Source organism: Pseudophryne corroboree, chromosome 2, assembly GCF_028390025.1.
Source record: "Pseudophryne corroboree isolate aPseCor3 chromosome 2, aPseCor3.hap2, whole genome shotgun sequence".
In the NCBI taxonomy this organism is placed as follows: Eukaryota; Metazoa; Chordata; class Amphibia; order Anura; family Myobatrachidae; genus Pseudophryne; species Pseudophryne corroboree.
In genome coordinates, this window is record NC_086445.1 from 887,868,352 (window position 1) to 887,889,748 (window position 21,397).

Sequence of the window (21,397 nt, forward strand, 5' to 3'; positions counted from 1 at the left end):
AGGATCTTCCAGTGGGATCTGTTGGACAAGTGGTCCGGGTCGCATCTTCAGATGCATCGGCTGATAACCCTGTCTCCAAGGGCCAGGGTGTCGCTGTTGTGGTGGCTGCAGAGTGCTCATCTTTTAGAGGGCAGCAGATTCGGCATACAGGACTGGGTCCTGGTGACCACGGATGCCAGCCTTCGAGGCTGGGGGGCAGTCACACAGGGAAGAAACTTCCAAGGACTATGGTCGAGTCAGGAGACTTCCCTACACATGTATATTCTGGAACTAAGGGCCATTCACAATGCCCTAAGTCAGGCTAGACCCCTGCTTCAACACCAGCCGGTGCTGATCCAGTCAGACAACATCACGGCGGTCGCCCATGTAAACCAACAGGGCAGCACAAGAAGCAGGATGGCGATGGCAGAAGCCACAAGGATTTTCCGATGGGCGGAAAATCATGTGTTAGCACTGTCAGCAGTGTTCAATCCCGGAGTGGTCAACTGGGAAGCAGACTTTCTCAGCAGGCACAACCTCCACCCGGGAGAGTGGGGACTTCATCCAGAAGTCTTCCAAATGATTGTACACCATTGGGAAAGGCCACAGGTGGACATGATGGCGTCCCGCCTCAACAAAAAGCTAAAAAGATATTGCGCCAGGTCAAGGGACCCTCAGGCGATAGCTGTGAACGCTCCGGTAACACCGTGGGGGTACCAGTCGGTGTATGTGTTCCCTCTTCTGCCTCTCATACCCAAGGTACTGAGAATAATAAGGAGAGGAGTAAGAACTATACTCGTGGTTCCGGATTGGCCAAGAAGAGCTTGGTACCCAGAACTTAAAAAAATGATCTCAGAGGACCCATGGCCTCTGCCGCTCAGACAGGACCTGCTGCAGCAGGGGCCCTGTCTGTTCCAAGACTTACCGCGGCTGCGTTTGACGGCATGGCGGTTGAACGCCGGATCCTGAAGGAAAAGGGCATTCCGGAGGAAGTCATCCCTACGCTGATTAAAGGTAGGAAAGAAGTGACCGCAAACCATTATTACCGCATATGGCGAAAATATGTTGCGTGGTGTGAGGCCAGGAAGGCTCAACGGAGGAATTTCAGTTGGGCCGTTTTCTGCACTTTTCTTCCAGAAAGAACTGGCTTCACTGCCTGATGTTCAGACTTTGTTAAGGGAGTGCTGCATATTCAGCCCCCTTTTGTGCCTCCAGTGGCACCTTGGGATCACAACGTGGTGTTGGATTTCCTAAAGTCACATTGGTTTGAGCCACTAAAAACCGTGGATTTGAAATATCTCACGTGGAAAGTGGTCATGCTGTTGGCTTTGGCTCGGCCAGGCGTGTGTCAGAATTGGCGGCTTTGTCATATAAAAGCCCTTATCTGATTTTCCATATGGATAGGGCAGAATTGAGGACTCGTCCCCAGTTTCTCCCTAAGGTGGTATCAGCTTTTCATTTGAACCAACCTATTGTAGTGCCTGCGGCTACTCGGGACTTGGAGGATTCCAAGTTGTTGGACGTAGTCAGGGCCCTGAAAATTTATGTTTCCAGGACAGCTAGTGTCAGGAAAACTGACTCGTTGTTTATCCTGTATGCACCCAACAAGCTGGGTGCTCCTGCTTCAAAGCAGACTATTGCTCGCTGGATCTGTAGTACGATTCAGCTTGCACATTCTGCGGCTGGACTGCCGCATCCTAGATCAGTGAAAGCCCATTCCACGAGGAAGGTGGGCTCTTCTTGGGCGGCTGCCCGAGGGGTCTCAGCTTTACAACTTTGCCGAGCAGCTACTTGGTCGGGGTCAAACACATTTGCTAAATTTTACAAGTTTGATACCCTGGCTGAGGAGGACCTAGAGTTTGCTCATTCGGTGCTGCAGAGTCATCCGCACTCTCCCGCCCGTTTGGGAGCTTTGGTATAATCCCCATGGTCCTTACGGAGTCCCAGCATCCACTTAGGACGTCAGAGAAAATAAGATTTTACTCACCGGTAAATCTATTTCTCGTAGTCCGTAGTGGATGCTGGGCGCCCATCCCAAGTGCGGATTGTCTGCAATACTTGTATATAGTTATTGTTAACTAAAGGGTTATTGTTGAGCCATCCGTTGAGAGGCTCAGTTATATTTCATACTGTTAACTGGGTATAGTATCACGAGTTATACGGTGTGATTGGTGTGGCTGGTATGAGTCTTACCCGGGATTCAAAATCCTTCCTTATTGTGTCAGCTCTTCCGGGCACAGTATCCTAACTGAGGTCTGGAGGAGGGTCATAGAGGGAGGAGCCAGTGCACACCAGGTAGTCCTAAAGCTTTCTTTAGTTGTGCACAGTCTCCTGCGGAGCCGCTATTCCCCATGGTCCTTACGGAGTCCCAGCATCCACTACGGACTACGAGAAATAGATTTACCGGTGAGTAAAATCTTATTTTTACAACCTCCCTGCAACGAGGGACTGAGGGGGGGGGGGGGCAGTGTCTGCCCTGCAGGGTCTTGAGCCACTGCTCCCGCTGACTGGACGTTGAGCTCCAGAGGGGTCTGATCGCACCCTGCCGCAGGGGAACGCTCGCCCCGGCAGCCAGCCGCCACCCCCTCAGGGAGCGGAAGTGTGGCGAGTGAGTCACTGTCCCCCTTGCAAGCGGCGGGACAGTGTGAAGAGGGCGGCTAGAGGGTAGGAGCGCGGTCTTAACCGCGCTCCTGGAAGGCTCAGCGGTACTGCGGTGCGGCGCTGGGAGGGGCTCCCTGGGCCAGCACCGGACCCTACACTGTCCACTACCAGCTTGTCGGGGTCTGCGGATCCAGGCCAGCACAAATCCTCCGGCCAGTATAATGTTTCAAAGAGTGGGAAGACAGCGCCATTGAGGGGGCGGAGCTTCTCCTCAGAGCGGACCCAGCAGCGTTCAGCGCCATTTTTCCTGCCTGCACTCACTGCCAAGTGGATCCAGGTCCCTCCAGAGCGATCTCCAGCTATCTGTACGGTACCAGTGGGTTGTAGAAGGGGGGCTGTATAAAGGCTGTGTCACCAGAGCCGGCCCTAACCAATATGATGCCCTAGGCAAGATTTTGGCTGGTGCCCCCTAGCACCACTGCTGGTTCCGTCTCTGACCTTACACCTCTTTCCCAGTATCATCACCCCTCACCCATAGCAGTCCTTATTTTGGTGTTTGTACCCCCTATATTTTAAATAGGAACAGTTTGCACATTTGGCCCACAGCCCAAAAAGGGGTGTGTTTTTGCTGGCAAGGGGCATGGCCACACAATAGTAACCCCAATTCAAATTACACCACACAGTACTGCAACTTTATTCACATTTGATCATGCGATTGTGTCCATAATTCATATTACATCCCACAGTAGTATCACTTTACCTTATAAACTTTACTCCTCACAGTAGAGCCCCTTATTCACATTACATCACACTGGAATTGCTCCTTATTCACATTACACCACACCCTATTGCTCTTGATTCACATTAGACGACACAGTATTGCCCTTTCTATACGCAACACCACATAGTAGAGCACCTTATACACATAATTCCACACAGTAAAGCCCCTTACACATGAGACACATTATTAATGTCCTTATAAACATAATGTGCCTTACACATTATGACAACCTTTATTAATGCCCTTTTACACATATGCCGCACATTATTAATCCCCTTATACACATAATGACACACATAGTGCCCCCTACACATTTGCTGCACATTATTAGTTCCCCTATACACATAATGACACACATACAGTAGTACCCTGTTACACATATGCCACACATTATTAATGCCCTTATACACATAATGACACACATAGTGCCCCTTTACACATATGTTGCACATTATTAATGCATTTTTACATGACACACATAATGCTTACACATATTCTGAACACTACTGCACAACCAACCCACTCATATGTACACAACACTGTCACTAACACTGTGACCTCTGCCTCTGCTTGGATACAGATGTGTCCTCATAAATCTTGCCTCAATGCTAATGTTGGGCACCTTTTTTTAATGAAAATGCATCTAATTTGCATTGCTATGAGGCTAGGATGCACAAGCAGCTACTGCTGATTAAAATAATATGTAGCATGCCTATATTCTGTGTGAGACTGTGGCTGTATCTGCATATGAAATGCTACACACAGAATATAGGCATGCCGCATATCATTTTAATTAGCAGAAGCTGCTGATGCCCCTTGGCATATCTAATGCACTGGGCAATTGCCTAGTTTGCCTATGCCTATGGCCGGCTCTGTGTGTCACCTATTAAGGGACACAGTCAGCGCTGGTTAGGGACTCCCTATACCTCTAATAGCGCTGTGTGTGGGTTGGCTCCAATCTCTGTGTCTCTCTGCCATTCTTGGGGGGAAACTCTGCCTACATAATACCCTGTAGACAGATCCCAGCTAGAGAGCCAGAATGGTTAGTCTCTCTGAGGGGGACTATTTCTCAGATTTCTGATATAGTTGCTAGGACTGAGCATTCCACTCAGGTCCTCCAGTCCTCTATGGTTGTATGGTCTGTTACTGCCTCTTCGGGGTCCCCTGCGGTACATTCTCACAAACGTGCACTTGCAATTATGCAGGATGACACGGACACCGACTCTAACGCTGCAGACGGTGACGGGGATGTGTTGAGGGGGACAGCATCACTTGCCAAGGGGGTGCAGTTGATTATTGAGGCTGTTAGAGATGTTTTACACATTTCAGACACAGCTTCGGAACAGGTGGAGGAGGCCTTCTTTACGGATAATAAGAAGCCCCCCCCTCACCTTCCCGGCATCCAAAGAATTAAAGGCTATCTTTGGAAAGGCATGGGAAACTCCGGAAAAGAAATTCCAGATTCCCATGAGAGTCTTGGTGGCTTTTCCCTTCCCAGAGGAAGATAGGAAGAGATGGGAGTCCCCACCGATAGTCGACACCTCTGTTTCCAGGCTGTCCAAACAGGTGGTATTACCGGTCCCGGGATCTACCGCGTTAAAGGACCCGGCAGATCGCAAGACGGAGGCTACGCTGAAATCCATTTACACGGCTTCAGGGGCTATATTGCGGCCTACTATAGCCTGTGCTTGGATTGCTAAAGCTATAGCCAGGTGGTCATTCACTCTGCAGGAGGAATCGACTACGCTGGACAAAGGTGACGTTGATTTATTTTTAAGTAATATTCAGGATTCTGCAGGGTTCCTGGTGATTCCATGAAAGACCTGGGTTCCGTGGCTGCGGGGATCTCCTCCATGTCCATCTCGGCTCGCAGGGGTCTCTGGCTGCGCAGCTGGTCTGCACACGCTAAGCCGCCGCCTACTGGGAGTGTATCTTAGCATAGCAGAATTGCGAACGAAAGCTTCGCTAATTTTCTCGTAACGATTACCCCGCAGTTTCTGAGTAGCTCCAGATTTACTCAGCCATTGCGACCAGCTCAGTCCTTTTCGTTCCTGGTTTGACGTCACAAACACACCCAGCATTCGCCCAGCCACTCCCCCATTTCTCCAGACACTCCCGCGTTTTGGAACTCAAACGCCTGCGTTTTTCCTCACACTCCCATAAAACGGCCAGTTTCCGCCCAGAAACACCCACTTCCTGTCAATCACACTACGATCACCACAGCGATGAAAAAGCTTTGTTATGCCGTGAGTAAAATACCTAACTTTTGTGTAAAATAACTAAGCGCATGCGCTCTGCGAACATTGCGCATGCGCAGTAAGCGACTAATCACAGTATAGCGAATATCGGCAACGAGCGAACAACTCGGAATGACCCCCATAGTGCCCAGAGGGTACAGACTGGAGTTTCAAGATCCCCCGCCTCACCGTTTCTTCAAGTCAGGCTTGCCAGCCCTGCTGGCAGACAGGACAATTCTTCTGGAGGCCATCAGAAAATTGGTGGTGTCAGAGGTCATTGTTCCGGTCCCACTTCAGCAGTGGAACAAGGGTTATTATTCAAACCTTTTTGTGGTACCAAAACCGGATGGCTCGGTATGGCCTATTCTAAACTTAAAGTCTTTGAACCCTTATCTCAGGGAGTTCAAATTCAAGATGGAATCTCTGAGAGCTGTCATCTCAGGACTGACGGAGGGGGAGTTCCTGGTGTCTCTGGACATCAAGGATGCTTACCTCCACATTCCCATTTGGGCGCCACATCAAGCATATCTCAGGTTTGAGCTGATGGACGATCACTATCAGTTCCAGGCGCTGCTGTTTGGCCTCTCCACAGCACCGAGGATCTTTACCAAGGTGATGGTGGAGATGATGGTTCTCCTCCACAAACAGGGGGTGAACATAATTCCATATCTGGACGATCTCCTGATCAAGGCGTCGTCCAGGGAGAGGTTGTTGTGGTCCATCGCGCTGACAACACAGCTGCTCAGGAAGCACAGTTGGATCCTGAACCTTCCAAAGTCTCATCTGGAGCCGACAAGGCGGCTTTCTTTCCTGGGTATGATCCTCGACACGGGAGTGCAGAGGGTATTTCTCCGATGTCCTAAAGCCTACCCGAGTATCGGTTCATCAATGCATACGCCTTCTGGGGAAGATGGTTGCCGCCTACGAAGCTCTGCAGTACGGCAGGTTTCATGCTCGACCTTTTCAGCTGGACCTCTTGGACCAGTGGTCGGGGTCTCACCTACACATGCACAAGAGGATACGTCTGTCTCCGAAAACCAGGATTTCACTCCTCTGGTGGCTGCAACTTCCGCACCTTCTGGAAGGGCGAAGGTTTGGAATTCAAGACTGGATCCTTTTAACCACAGATGAAAGTCTAAGAGGTTGGGGAGCAGTCGCTCTGGGGGAAACCTTTCAGGGACGATGGTCGGATCAAGAGTTACTTCTCCTCATAAACATCCTGGAACTCAGGGCCATGTACAACGCCCTTCTGCAAGCAGCACTCCTTCTACAGGATCGGGCTGTTCAGGTGCAGTCGGACTATGTGACCACAGTGGCCTACATAAACCGACAAGGCAGAACGAAGAGCAGGGCTGCCATGTCAGAGGTGTAAAAAATCCTCATCTGGGCAGAAAGGCACGCAGTGGCGATGTCGGCAGTCTTCATTCCGGGCGTAGACAACTGGGAAGCAGACTTCCTCAGCAGACACGATCTCCATCCAGGGGAGTGGGGCCTCCATCCGGAGGTGTTCGAGGAGGTAACCGGTTGGTGGGGGGTTCCTCACATAGACATGATGGCCTCCCACCTCAACAAGAAGCTACGGAGGTACTGTTCCAGGTCAAGAGACCCACAGGCAGGGTCGGTGGACGCACTGGGGACACCGTGGGTGTTCAAGTCAGTGTATGTGTTCCCCCCACTTCCTCTGATACCAAAGGTTCTTCAGCTCGTGAGAAGAACAAAGGTTCTGGCAATCCTCATTGCTCCGGACTGGCCAAGGAGGGCTTGGTACGCAGATCTTCTGGATCTTCTGCTGGAAGATCCACGGCCTTTACCTCTTCGGGAGGATCTGCTCCTGCAGGGGCCGTTCGCTTATCAAGACTTACCGCGGCTACGTTTGACGGCATGGCGGTTGAACGCCAGCTCTTAGCTCGGAAAGGTATCCCGAGTGAGGTCATTCCTACCCTGATACAAGCCGGGAAGGGGGTAACGTCTAAACATTACCATCACATTTGGAAGAAATATGTTTCTTGGTCTGAGACCAAGAAGTTTCCGGCGGTGGAGTTTCAATTTGGACGTTTTCTCCTTTTCCTGCAAGCAGGGGTGGATATGGGACTGAGATTGGGCTCCATCAAGGTCCAGATCTCTGCTTTGTCCATCTTCTTCCAAAAACAATTGGCTGTTTTTCTTGAGGTTCAAACCTTTTTGAAAGGGGTTCTGCACATCCAGCCTCCCTTTGTGGCGCCTACGGCACCATGGGATCTTGAGGTAGTGTTGCAGTACCTGCAATCTGCTTGGTTTGAGCCTCTACAGGAGGCCGATATCAAGTTTCTCACGTGGAAGGCGATCACCTTGTTGGCCTTGGCTTCTGCACGACGCGTGTCGGAATTGGGGGCTTTATCTTGTAAAAGCCCCTATCTGATCTTCCATGAGGACAGGACGGAATTTAGGACTCGTCCACAGTTCATGCCTAAGGTTGTGTCGGCTTTCCATATCAACCAACCTATTGTGGTGCCAGTGGCTACCGACTCCTCAATTACTTCAAAGGCCTTGGATGTAGTGAGGACTTTGAAGATTTACGTGAATAGGACGGCTCGTCACAGGAAAAGTGACTCTCTGTTTGTCCTCTGTGATCCCAAGAAAATTGGATGTCCTGCTTCTAAGCAGTCGATTTCGCGCTCGATCAGGTTCACTATCCAGCATGCCTATTCCACGGCAGGATTGCCGTGTCCGAAATCTGTAAAGGCCCACTCTACTCGTAAAGTGGGCTCTTCCTGGGCGGCTGCCCGGGGTGTCTCGGCGGTACAACTCTGCCGAGCAGCTACTTGGTCTGGGTCGAACACATTTGCCAAGTTTTACAAGTTCGATACTTTGGCCTCTGATGACTTCAAGTTTGGTCAAGCAGTGTTGCAGGAGCCTCCGCGCTCTCCCTCCTGTACTGGGAGCTTTGGTACATCCCCATGGTACTAATATGGACCCCAGCATCCTCTAGGACGTAAGAGAAAATAGGATTTTGGTTACCTACCGGTAAATCCTTTTCTCGTAGTCCGTAGAGGATGCTGGGCGCCCGCCCAGCGCTGCGTTTTCCTGCTTTGGTTTTATAGTTCAGTTCTGCCTGGTTCCTAGGTAATTTTGCGTTATTTACGGTTTTCAGCTGTTGCTGAGTTGTTCCGGCATGTTGGCCGGATTTGCATATTGTGTGAGCTGGTATGAATCTCGCCACTATCTGTGTAATTCCTTCTCTCAAAGTTTGTCGTCTCCTCGGGCACAGTTTCTAGACTGAGTCTGGTAGGAGGGGCATAAAGGGAGGAACCAGCCCACACTATTAAACTCTTAAAGTGCCAATGTCTCCTGGTGGACCCGTCTATACCCCATGGTACTAATACTGACCCCAGCATCCTCTACGGACTACGAGAAAGGATTTACCGGTAGGTAACCAAAATCCTATTTTTCAGCCTTCTGAGCGATCGCACAGTGTATTTTCTACGACTGATGAACGATTTGCGGTCACCTGCTGTCAACTGTGCATGCAGTTGTCCCCTGCTGTCAACTGTGCATGCAGCTCAATTTGGACATATCATCCAAAACTGAATGTACAGGGCGGCCGCGGCATGATGTCACTGTATGATATCGCTAGCAATATCGTATATTAGTGATATTGTACAGTGTGTATGCACTAGGTCAGCTGCCCAGAAGTCAAGGGAAAACACTAGGCGATATTACTCAGAGCAAATCGTCCAGTGTGTACCCAGCATAAGTCAGAGGTAGGCAGCCCATAGCTTTACAACTGTTGGAGACTACAGAGCCCAGCATACCATGCCGTCCTTAGTCCCTTTACAACTAAACTAAGTATTATAAAGAGTATTCCCAAGAAAATCAAATTTTCGTTCAATTTCCCTTTTCTCTGTAGGATATAGCATCAGAAAGCAGCTGCAAGACACATGTCCTCGCTCTTGTTCTTCATGGTGGTAGTATACTAGATACAGGCGGAGGAGACATCAACAGTAAGATGGCAGATGTCAACACCTTCAGCTCTGTGTTTGAGAAAGTGACAAGAGCTCACTTCCCGGCGGCTCTTGGGCACATCTTAGTGAGGCTGGTCCCTTGTCCTGCAATATGTTCTGAAGCCTTCTCACTGGTTTACAAGTAAGATCATCTCCTTGCTATACTGTGTTTCCTTTTCTATAGGATGATCATACTACTGTTTTACATCCATCTTTACAACAATAAAGTACAGGAATGTATAATGAGTATGAAAAAGTATTATGTTTTGTCACACTGCTGAATGAATAAGAAATGTATTCATATTAAGACAAAGGTGGGTATCCAATAAGCCATGGTAAATTACTGCAGCCAATGGCTCATCCTGGGGTCTATCCAATTTGCCCTGACAAGCTGGAACTTATCGAGCAAAACCCCAGATAACCAGCCCTTAGACACTCACTTTTTCACAAATACACGTATACGGGAACTTTTCACAGGTCCCATTTATTATTTATTTATTAACAGTTTCTTATATAGCGCAGCATATTCCGTTGCGCTTTACAATTAGAACAACAGTAATAGAACAAAACTGGGTAAAAACAGACAGACAGAGGTAGGAAGGCCCTGCTCGCAAGCTTACAATCTATAGGGATCCATGTGTCTCCATGTGTTTTCACTCAAAACTGGACATTTTGCACCCGGAAAACAAATGGGCTATAATAATAGGATAGCCCTATAATGACCATTGGGCTAAAATAGCGAGATTTGCATGTTTTTTTTAGCCATAAAATTAGTGCTTCTAATAGGATACCCCCTTAAGGGCCTGATTAATGTTTGTAAACAAAGCAAAAAAGCACACTACTGGGCAAAACCATGCTGCACTGCAGGTGGGGCAGATGTAACATGTGCAGAGAGAGTTAGATTTGGGTGGGGTGTGTTTAAACTGAAATCTAAATTATTGTGTAAAAATAAAGCTACATCCTTCATTTGTGGGCTACATGCAGCCAGTATTTACCCGGCACACAAACAATATAAACCAGCCAAATCTAAATGTCTCTGCACATGTTACATCAGTCCCGTCTGCAGTGCATCATTGTTTTTCCCGATTGTATGCTTTTTTGCTTTGCTTACAAACCTGAATCAGGCCCAAATGGATAGAATGGTACATTTGATATGTCTATTACACGGTCGAGTCACATTAATATGACTACCTCTACATTTGACTTCGGCAGCGGGTAGCCCATGAAGTACGTTGCGTGTCGTGCACTGGCTTGGTGGGTATATAATAGGCCGTCTCCACACATATCACTCGTTGCTGTCATAGGTAAAAGGGGCGGTTTGTCTGAGTTGCAAAAAGTGATGATTATCGGCTTTCGGGACAAGGTTGGCAGTATGAAACAGCGCAGTTTTTGAACTGTTTGAGTGCTGCTGTGATGAAGGTGTATCATGACTGGACCATTGCGAATAACCGACGTGGAAACTGCAGAGCACCACGTGCCATTGATGTGAGAGGTGAACATCATTTTTGAACGTGTGTGAGGGCCGGTCGACACGCTACAGTGGAGCAGCTCACCATCAAAATATGTCTGTGTCAACCTCCCAGCCCATCTAGCTGCTGTCTGTGCTGCACACGGCGGCTTTTCTGGCTTTTAGCTGGTGGTCATAATAATATGACTCAACCGTGAAATATAGCATTAAATGTAAAATATATCGCTGTAAAACCTATATGTGAAGTAAGTACAGCACATTTAGGGATAGATGTATCAATTCTTGGAGAAAGATAAAGTGGACACAGATAAAATACCAACCAATCAGCTTATGTAATTTTTCAAGCGCAGCCTGTAAAAAAATGACAGAAGCTGAGTGATTGGTACTTTATCTTTCTACACTTAAGGGGGAATTCAGTTAGCAATTACCGTGGATAATTAATTCCTGAAGGGTAATTTAATTGATACCGATAGCCAGCATTATCTGGGACGTTGTTTCACTTGCCCGAAGGCAGGAGACGCAAAATCCACTATAAGTGCTATTTTTTATGGGCGCAACAACAAAAACACATGGATCTGGGATCTTATCCTGGATCCTGTGCGTTTCACTTGGAAACGGGTACATTTTTCCACAAAAAAAAATAAAAATCTGGCTTTAATTAAATTGCCCGAAAAAAAACATTGGACAATAAAATTGTGAAAATTTACCGCCGCTAATTGCAATTACTCCGTAATCTCTGTCCAAGACTTGATAAATTTCCTCCTTACTATTTTTAGTTTAGGAAAAGTGACACTAAACACAGAAATCAATCAGTACTTGGCTGTATCTGCCGAATGCAAGCCGGCAATCAAATTAACTGTCTGAGTAGATGTTATGAGTTTATGTGATCTTAGTAAATAAGCCAGTGTTTCCCAACCATGGTCCTTAAGGCACACTAAGGGGAACATTTACTAAGCAGTGATAAGAGCGGAGAAGTGAGCCAGTGGAGAAGTTGCCCCATCAACCAATCAGCAGCTCTGTATAATTTTATAGTATGAAAATTATAGATGTTACTTCAGTGCTGATTGGTTGCCATGGGCAACTTCTCCACTGCTCACTTCTCCGCTCTTATCACTGCTTATTAAATGTCCCCCTAAAGGTCCATACACACGGAGCGATATAGCTGAGCGATTTTGACTGTATAGTCAAAATTTCTCAGAAAGTTAGTGCATATCGCTCTGTGTGTACACGGCCAGCGACAGCGATGCGCATCCCCGCCAGATCGCTGGGCAAGTGAATTCTGGCTAGGTCTCTGGAAAAGAAAAAGCATCCGCTTGCTTAAATGAGTTAGCCAAAATCGCCCATAGCCAAAATGCTTGCACACTTAGTCAAAATCGCTGGTAAAGTTAGTCAAAATCTCCTACTGCCAGTTCAAGGGAAAACGCTCAGTGACAATCTCTCATACTGGAGTTAAAATCTCTCCGTGTGTATGTACCTTTACAGTCCATGTTTTAGTGGTATTTATGCTTTAGCACAGATGGTTAAATCAAATTAATTGAAGTATTAATTATATCACCTGTGCTCAAGTATGGCTATCCTTAACCACTTGCCTGGTTTTGTCGCATGTGATGCGACTGGAGCCAGGAGTACGTTACTTGGTCAGGTCGCATTACATTTGATGCACTGCTCTGCTGTGTCCCCGTCTATTAGATTAGGAGACCTGTTCTGCAGAAGTGCAGAACAGATCTTCTCTAGCTCCACGGATCCCCCGGCAATAAAGCAGTGATCTCCAGCCGCCGACATCACTGCTGGAATAACACCCCAGAATGCCTTTTGGTTGGCATTCTGGAACACATGCGTAGTTCCTCTACCAGCACAATTTGACTCATCTCTGCAAGTGCAAATATCAACTATATCAGTATTGTATGTTACTGCAAATCAGCCCGTAACAGCATTGTATGTTACTGCAAATCAGCCCGTACCAGCATTGTATGTTACTGCAAACCAGCCCGTACCAGCATTGTATGTTACTGGAAATCAGCCCATAACAGCATTGTATGTTACTGCAAATCAGCCCGTACCAGCATTGTATGTTACTGCAAATCAGCCCGTAACAGCATTGTATGTTACTGCAAATCAGCCCGTAACAGCATTGTATGTTACTGCAAATCAGCCCGTAACAGCATTGTATGTTACTGCAAATCAGCCCGTACCAGCATTGTATATTACTGCAAATCAGCCGTAACAACATTGTATGTTACTGCGAATCAGCCCATACCAGCATTGTATGTTACTGCAAATCAGTGTACAAATATTCCCTGCAATCAGTACATTCTGTACAACACAATATGTCATCATGACTGTTCCCAGTCCACAGAAATACAGTAAAATTATATAATCCATTTAAGTTAGTAAGTATTGACTAGTGAAGAAGCCCACGTATTAGTTTAATCTAAAAATAATAATACAAATATTAATTGCTCTGTGTACTGTAGGTCAACTGAACAAGATGGGAAAATACTTTTAAAGCAAATTAATTCTGGATACATCATGACATTAACATCATGAAATTTTCATTGAATTTTGTAGTAATTTATCATAACTTTGAGGTCCACCCTCTGCCCTGATGATGTCACTGCCGGGATGCTATGCGCCATGTTTACTGTGTAAAGTGTTACAGTACTGTGCATGCACAGGGCCTAAGCAGTCTGATGGTCGGTGAAGTGTGCGCACGCACAGAAGCCACACTGCGCGTGTGCACTCAGTGAGATGCGACAGCATCTCAGTTCTACAATCGCCTCTGCCTGATTGACAAGCAAAGGCGGTCGCGGGGCGCGTGTTGGTAGTGTTGGGGGGGGCTGAGGTCCGGACAACGCAGGCGTGTCCAGCCCGTTTGTGTGGTGGCTGCGGCAGCTGCTGTGACCCTAAACATGGCGGGTAGCCGTCTGCCTTCGACAGGGCGTTGGATCCGGCATGTGGGGCGGACTTGCCTTGTGCTGGGTGTCCTCTCGTACATGAGTTATTGATCGTAGATGTGCGGTTTTTTCGCACATCTACGATCAAGTCTGAATTAGGCCCACAGTACTTATCTCCCATAAGTGAAACCATATACTGTACCGCTGTTATAGCCACTGCAGCGTTACTGCTGGATACCACTATTAACCCCTGCATTTCCGCTGTTACCTGTGTACCTGAACAGATTTGCTGTCTGTTCCAGTTGATATCAGCATGATCCTGACCAGATGTTGATTGGAATCAGCAGTAATTTTATTTCTATACTGTACAAGCTGCAATTTACAACCAAGTAGGAGCGTAGGACTAATATAAACCAATTGCACATGGAAAAGTCAGTATGACATTAGGAATCACTGATTAGAAGTGATGACAACAGAACTCACTGTTTATATAAATATTATTATAAATATTATTTGCATTTTTGAAAGGAATTTGTACAGATATGGGGCCTTTTTCAGACCTGATCGTAGCCCTGCAAAATTTTGCAGGGCTACGATCAGGCACACTGACATTCGGGGGGACAACCAGCACAGGGCTAGTCCGCCCCACATGTCAGTACCGCCCCCCACAGAAGTACAAAAGCATCGCACAGCAGCGATGCTTTTGCACTTCAGGAGTAGCTCCCAGCCAGCGCAGCTTTTGCGTGCTGGCCGGGAGCTACTCGTCGCTGCCCGGGTCGCAGCGGATGTTTGTGACTTCACGCAGCAGCTGCGGTCCGCCCCCCACACGGTCCAGCCACGCCTGCGTTGGCCGGACCGCGCCCACAAAACGGCGGCCAAACGCCGCCATGCCGCCCCCTCCCGCCTCTGCCTGTCAATCAGAGGCGACCGCTAGGCAACGACAGCTGTCGGCTGTCAGCCATGCGCAGGCGCACTGCGGCGCTGGCGAATACGCACTTCTGTCCTGAACGCTGCGTTGTGATGAACGGCAGCGTGCAATTAGGTCAGAATGACCCCCATTGACATCACTTGTGTATAACAGTAATAACCTTCATGTCATAATTATTGTGTTTCCAGCTCTACTTTTCCACATGGAATAATAGTATAGACACTTGCTATTGACTTTGTTGCTATTTTTTAGCTGTTTAATATGATCTTAAGCTCTGAAAGAGCAGAGACAATTTTTCTACACAGTATTACGTTGCTCATTAGTATTTAAAATCAGGCTTGCCTACCCTCCTGCATGCAGCGGGAGGCTCCCGATTTTTAAATGAGCCTCCTGCTGCCCCACATACCTTGCCTGCCCTCCTGAGTCCGGACATGCCCGAGTCCGGACATGTGGGGGGCGGGGCCTGAACTGAAAAGTTCACAGCCGCCATGGCCATCCTGCTGTGCGCTCTAAGCCCGGCGGAGGCAGGAGAATTATCTGCAGAGCAGCTGGTGTACTGACAGCCAGTGCGCTGCTTCACTGCTGCTGGCCCCGCCCACCACACTCACAGGGCTGCGTGTAACACACAGCCCATGTTGCATCTTCCTGCTCCTCATGTGCCTGCCCAGTGCTGCCTCCCCCACCACACTGTCCCGGGCCCGGCTCCTGCTCTTCACAGGAGGAAGCAGCAATAGCCATGTGGGTGCTGTGTCACTATGTGCTGGGGGTTTTATGGGGAAGGGGGGATGTGTATAATGTGATTGGGAGGGAGGGGGGGGGGGTGTTTGGGCTGTGTGTGCTGTGCATAGTATAATGTTATATGGTACTTTGTTTAATATGGGGGAGGTGGGCTGTGCTAAATGTAATGTGCTATACTGGGTGTAATAATGGAGGGGGGAATGGTGCAGTGTATAATATAATGTAATATGGTGCTCAGGCACGGCGCTACCCGCTCAGCGAAGGGATGCAGTGCAGGAAGGCGCTGGGATGGAGAGGCGCTCCCCCTGCTCTGCATTCCTTCCCTGCTGCGTCGTCCTGTCCCCCCTGCTGCTGCTGTGCCTGTCACTGTATGACAGGCACTGGCTGCGGCACCTGCAGCATGAAAATCCTCCTCCCTCCCCTCCCCTCACCTGTGTGACAGGACAGCGCTGTGCACGGGACATAAGGGGGCGGAGCTAAGTGGGCGGGCTAAACGGGACAGAAGGGGGCGGAGCTACACGGACCAGGCTGCTGTAGTGAAGGGAGACTGGCTTAGGTAAGTGAAGTGTGAGAGGGAAATGTGTGTGTGTGCTTTAAGGATGCTACTACTACAGGGGGGGCATTACGTGTAACGACGCTACTAATGGGGGCCATTGCGTGTAATGACGCTACTACTGGGGGGTCATTACGTATAAGGACGATACTACTACTTGGGGGCATTATGTATAGGACGCTACTATTACTGGGGGGGCATTACGAATAACAATACTACTACTGGGGGAGGGCATTACGTATAAGGACGGTACTACTACTGGGGGCGCATTACGTATAAGGACGGTACTACTACTGGGGGCGCATTACGTATAAGGACGCTTCTACTGCTGGGGGTGCACTACGTATAAGGATGCTACTACAACTGGGGGGGCATTACGTATAAGGACGCTACTACTACTAGGGCAGAATTATGCATATGGACGCTTCTACTACTGGGGGTGCACTACGTATAAGGACGCTACTACTACTGGGGGGGCATTACGTATAAGGACGCTACTACTACTAGGGGGAATTACGTATAAGGACGCTTCTACTACTGGGGGTGCACTACGTATAAGGACGCTACTACAACTGGGGGGGCATTACGTATAAGGACGCTACTACTACTAGGGGGAATTACGTATAAGGACGCTTCTACTACTGGGGGTGCACTACGTATAAGGACGCTACTACAACTGGGGGGGCATTACGTATAAGGACGCTACTACTACTAGGGGGAATTACGTCTAAGGACGCTTCTACTACTGGGGGTGCACTACGTATAAGGACGCTACTACTACTGGGGGGGCATTATGTATAAGGATGCTACTACTACTGGGGGTGCATTACGTATAAGGACGCTACTACTACTAGGGGGAATTACGTATAAGGACGCTTCTACTACTGGGGGTGCACTACATATAAGGACGCTACTACTACTGGGGGTGCACTACGTATAAGGATGCTACTACTACTGGGGGGGCATTATGTATAAGGATGCTACTACTACTGGGGGGCATTATGTATAAGGATGCTACTACTACTGGGGGGGCATTATGTATAAGGATGCTACTACTACTGGGGGGGCATTATGCATAAGGATACTACTCCTACTGGGGGGGCATTATGCATAAGGATGCTACTACTACTGGGGGGCATTATGCATAAGGATGCTACTACTACTGGGGGGCATTATGCATAAGGATGCTACTACTATTGGGGGGGCATTATGCATAAGGATGCTACTACTACTGGGGGTGCACTATGTATAAGGACGCTACTACTACTGGGGGGCATTACATATAAGGACGCTACTACTACGGGTGGGGCATTACGTATAAGATGAATAAGATTGTGCTACATTGTGGTGTAATTTTGTATGGGGGTACTATTGTGTGGCTATGCCCTTTACTTGTGAGACCACACCCCTTTTCCCGGCGCGCACCAAAGGAATATGGGAGGGCGCAAATTTATAGTTTGCAGGGGGGCGCCGAACACCCTAGCACCGGCCCTGATGGTGCTGTGTATACTATCTGTAATATGGGGGAGGAGGGCTGTGTGAAATGTAATGTACTACTCGGTGTAATATTGGGGGGGGCTGTGTATAATGTAATGCAATGTGGTACTGTGTGTACTGGCTATAATATGGGGGACTGGGGCCAGGGTCGTAACTAGGTGTGTGCCAGTGGTGTCTGGCACACAGCGCAGACGCGCTGGATGCGCAGGATCACCGGCAACACCCACCTGGCCGCTCCGTCGCATTGTGGGGTCTGGCTCACAGCTGCATTTTCACCACCTGGCGCCCAACTGCATTTCCCAGCTACCTCTCACATAGGTAGCCGGGCAGTGCTGCAGCTCCCCCTCTGCTCCCCCTCTGCTCCCTCCCTGTGTGCTGGGAAAGATGACGTCTCTCCCATCCCGCCCCCTGCCCACCCACAATGGAGAGCCATGCCGGTCCGTCAAAGGTGAGTATCTCTCTCTCCCCCCCCCCCCCCCCCGCCTGCTTAATGTGTAAAAAGGGGTACTCTGCTGCCGTAATGTGTAAAAAGGGGACTCTGCTGCCATAATGTGTAAAAAAAGGGGGACTCTGCCTGCCTAATGTGTAAAAAAGGGAGAGACTGCCTGCCGTAATGTGTAAAAAGGGGGACTTTCCTGCCGTAATGTGTAAAAAGGGGAACTCTGCCTGCCATAATGTGTAAAAGAGAGCTCTACCTCTCTAATGTGTAAAAGGGGGACTCTACCTGCAGTACTCTGTAAAAGGGGGCTCTGCCTGTCGTACTGTGTAAAAGGGTCTCTACCTGCCTAATGTGTAAAAGGGAGCTCTGTGGCCACGCCACTTCCCCATGAAGCCATGCCCCTATATTTTTGGCACGTGCGCCTATGGCGTACACTGGCCCTCTTTTGTATAGGAGGAGCGCCGATGCTGTTTCTTGCACACAGCGCTAAAATGTCTACTTACGGCACTGCAGGGGCTATGTATAATGGGGTAATTCCGAGTTGATCGCAGCAGGAACTTTGTTAGCAGTTGGACAAAACCATGTGCACTGCAGGGGAGGCAGATATAACATGTGCATAGAGAGTTAGATTTGGGTGGGGTGTGTTCAACCTTTAATCTAAATTGCAGTGTAAAAATAAAGCAGTCAGTATTTACCCTGCACAGAAACAAAATAACCCACCCAAATCTAACTCTCTCTGCACATGTTATATCTGCCTCCCCTGCAGTGCACATGGTTTTGCCCAACTGCTAACAAAGTTCCTGCTGCGATCAACTCAGAATTACCCCCAATGTAATGTAATGTGGTACTGGCTGTAATAAGGGGGAATGGGGCTGTGTATAATGTAATGTATTATGGTGCTGTGTCCAGGCCGTAAGTAGGGTAGGGCAGACGGTGCCTTGCACACCATGCGCTTTTCATGCTGGCGCACCATCTACTCTTACACTTATTGTCCGGCTCTGTCTGCATTGCTGTCGACAGTTGCAGCGCTGCCTGCTGTGTATATTACAGCAGGCTGCACTGAGCACCCAGAGTGTCAACCCCTGTGTACTGCAGCTGGAGTCGTGGAATAGTGTGTCCCAGAGCTGCTCGCAGAGGAGGGTGAAACGTGGAGTTGCGGGTCGTGCTGAAGCACTGCTGTCACGCTTTCTCCTGGGTGTAAAGGGCTCTGCCTTGCGTAATGTGTATAAGGGGCTCCCTGCCAAAATGTGTATAAGGGGCTACCTGGCGTTATGTGTATAAGTGGCTCTACTGTGGCGTAATGTGTTTAAGGGGTACTACTGTGCAGTGTGATGTGACTAATGTACACTACTGTGCTGGGTAATATAATGTGAATTCTGTGGCCACGCCCTTCGCATGAAGCCACGCCACTTTATTTTTGACGCGCGCCTCTGGCGCGCACTGTTCCTATTCTGCATATAGGTGGGCTAACCAATTCTGGCAGAGGGCTCCAAAATGTCTAGTTATAGCTCTGGCTGGGTTCACTACGATATGCCGGCGGTCGGGCTCCCGGCGACCAGCATACCGGCGCCGGGAGCCCGACCGCCGGCTTACCGACAGTGTGGCGAGCGCAAATGAGCCCCTTGCGGGCCCGCTGCGCTCACCACGCTACGGGCACGGTGGTGCACTATGCGCGCCACACTATTTTATTCTCACTCCAGGGGGGTCGTGGACCCCCACGAGGGAGAATAAGTGTCGGTATGCCGGCTGTCGGGCTCCCGGCGCCGGTATGCTGGTCGCCGGGAGCCCGACCGCCGGCATATTGAAGACCACTCGCTCTGGCTGTGTTTATAATGTAATGGAATGTAATGGTGATGTGTTTACTGGGTGTAATGTGGGAACCGTGTATAATGTAACGTAATATGGTACTGGGTACAATATTGCGAGGGGGGCTGTGTATAATATAATGTATTATGGTGCTCTGTGTACTGTGTGTAAAATGTATATACTGTCTGTTTTTTCTCCCAAATGTACACGGTATCTTAATTTAGTGCACCTGTATTATTACTCTAGTGTACCTATAGTATTACTCTTTTTTTCCTTTTTGCTGTTCTTAGTACTATAGTTTTCACCTGCCATTGCAGGACACACCCCTGAGTGGCAATAAATATGCCTATAGGTAGTCCTAGACACACCCTTTGGGCGGAGCATGACACCCCCCCTTTCAACAGCGCGCTGCGCTTTGCGCAGCGTTTTCTGCTGCTGCCTGTAATCTCCCTGAAACTAGTTTTCAAAAGTAGGCAAGTATGTTTCTCTTATGTCCTAGAGGATACTGGGGTCCATTTAGTACCATGGAGTATAGATGGGTCCACTAGGAGCCATGGGCACTTTAAGAAATTGATTGTGTGGGCTGGCTCCTCCCTCTATGCCCCTCCTACCAGACTCAGTTTAGAAAATGTGCCCGGAGGAGCCGGTCACGCTAAAGGAAGCTTCTGAAGGGTTTTCTGTATTTATTTTCTCTGTTTGTTGTTTTCACGCAGGGCTTGTTGGCACCAGCCTGTCTGCTTCGTGGGACTTAGTGGGGATGGGGGGGGGGGATGACCCAACCTCCTGAAGGGTTAATGGTCCCGTTCCCCGCTGACAGGATACTGAGCTCCTGAGGGAACTATTCGCATGCCCCACCATGGCAAGCGTACATTCCCGCAGCGCACGCCGCCACCCCTAACAGAGCCATAAGAATGAAGAGTGGTGAGTACTGAGCCGGCGTCCCGGTTAGTGGGGCGACGGCCATTTTGGCGACACGAGGATACGGAGATGCATGGCTTCTAAACGGGGCGGAATGCATCTCCAGACACAGTACACAACTGCGTCTCATTACACTGTACACAGTACCTAGACGGTTTCTCTCCATTTTAAGCACCAGATTCCTCAGCCAGTATAAAAAAAGTGGGAAGACTGCGCGCCATTGAAGGGGCGGGGCTTAACTATGAGAGGATCCAGCAGCTCACCAGCGCCATTTTCCCTCTGCAGTGGACACAGATGCTGACAGGACAGGGATGTGCAGCTCCTCCGATGTGACTACAGATTTCCTCAGCGATACCAGGGGGTCATAGCAGGGGGGGAGCAATTCTTAGTGAACTAAGGGGTACATTTACTAAGCAGTGATAAGAGTGGAGAAGTGAGCCAGTGGAGATATTTCCCCATCAACCAATAAGCTGCTCTGTATCATTTTATAGTATGCAAATTATAGATGTTACTTCAGTGCTGATTGGTTGCCATGGGCAACTTCTCCACTGTCTCACTTCTCCGCTCTTATCACTGCT

General features: G+C 48.9%; 1 protein-coding gene across 1 annotated transcript in view; it reads left to right on the forward strand.

Moving 5' to 3' along the window:
• The window catches only part of PITPNM3 (PITPNM family member 3), a 1,226,694-nt gene that overhangs the window by 752,411 nt on the left and 452,886 nt on the right, over positions 1-21,397 (forward strand). The window contains exon 5 of the mRNA XM_063956002.1: positions 9,485-9,720. Within this exon, the coding sequence (XP_063812072.1) occupies positions 9,485-9,720 (236 nt within the window). The remainder of the gene's footprint in view (positions 1-9,484; positions 9,721-21,397) is intronic.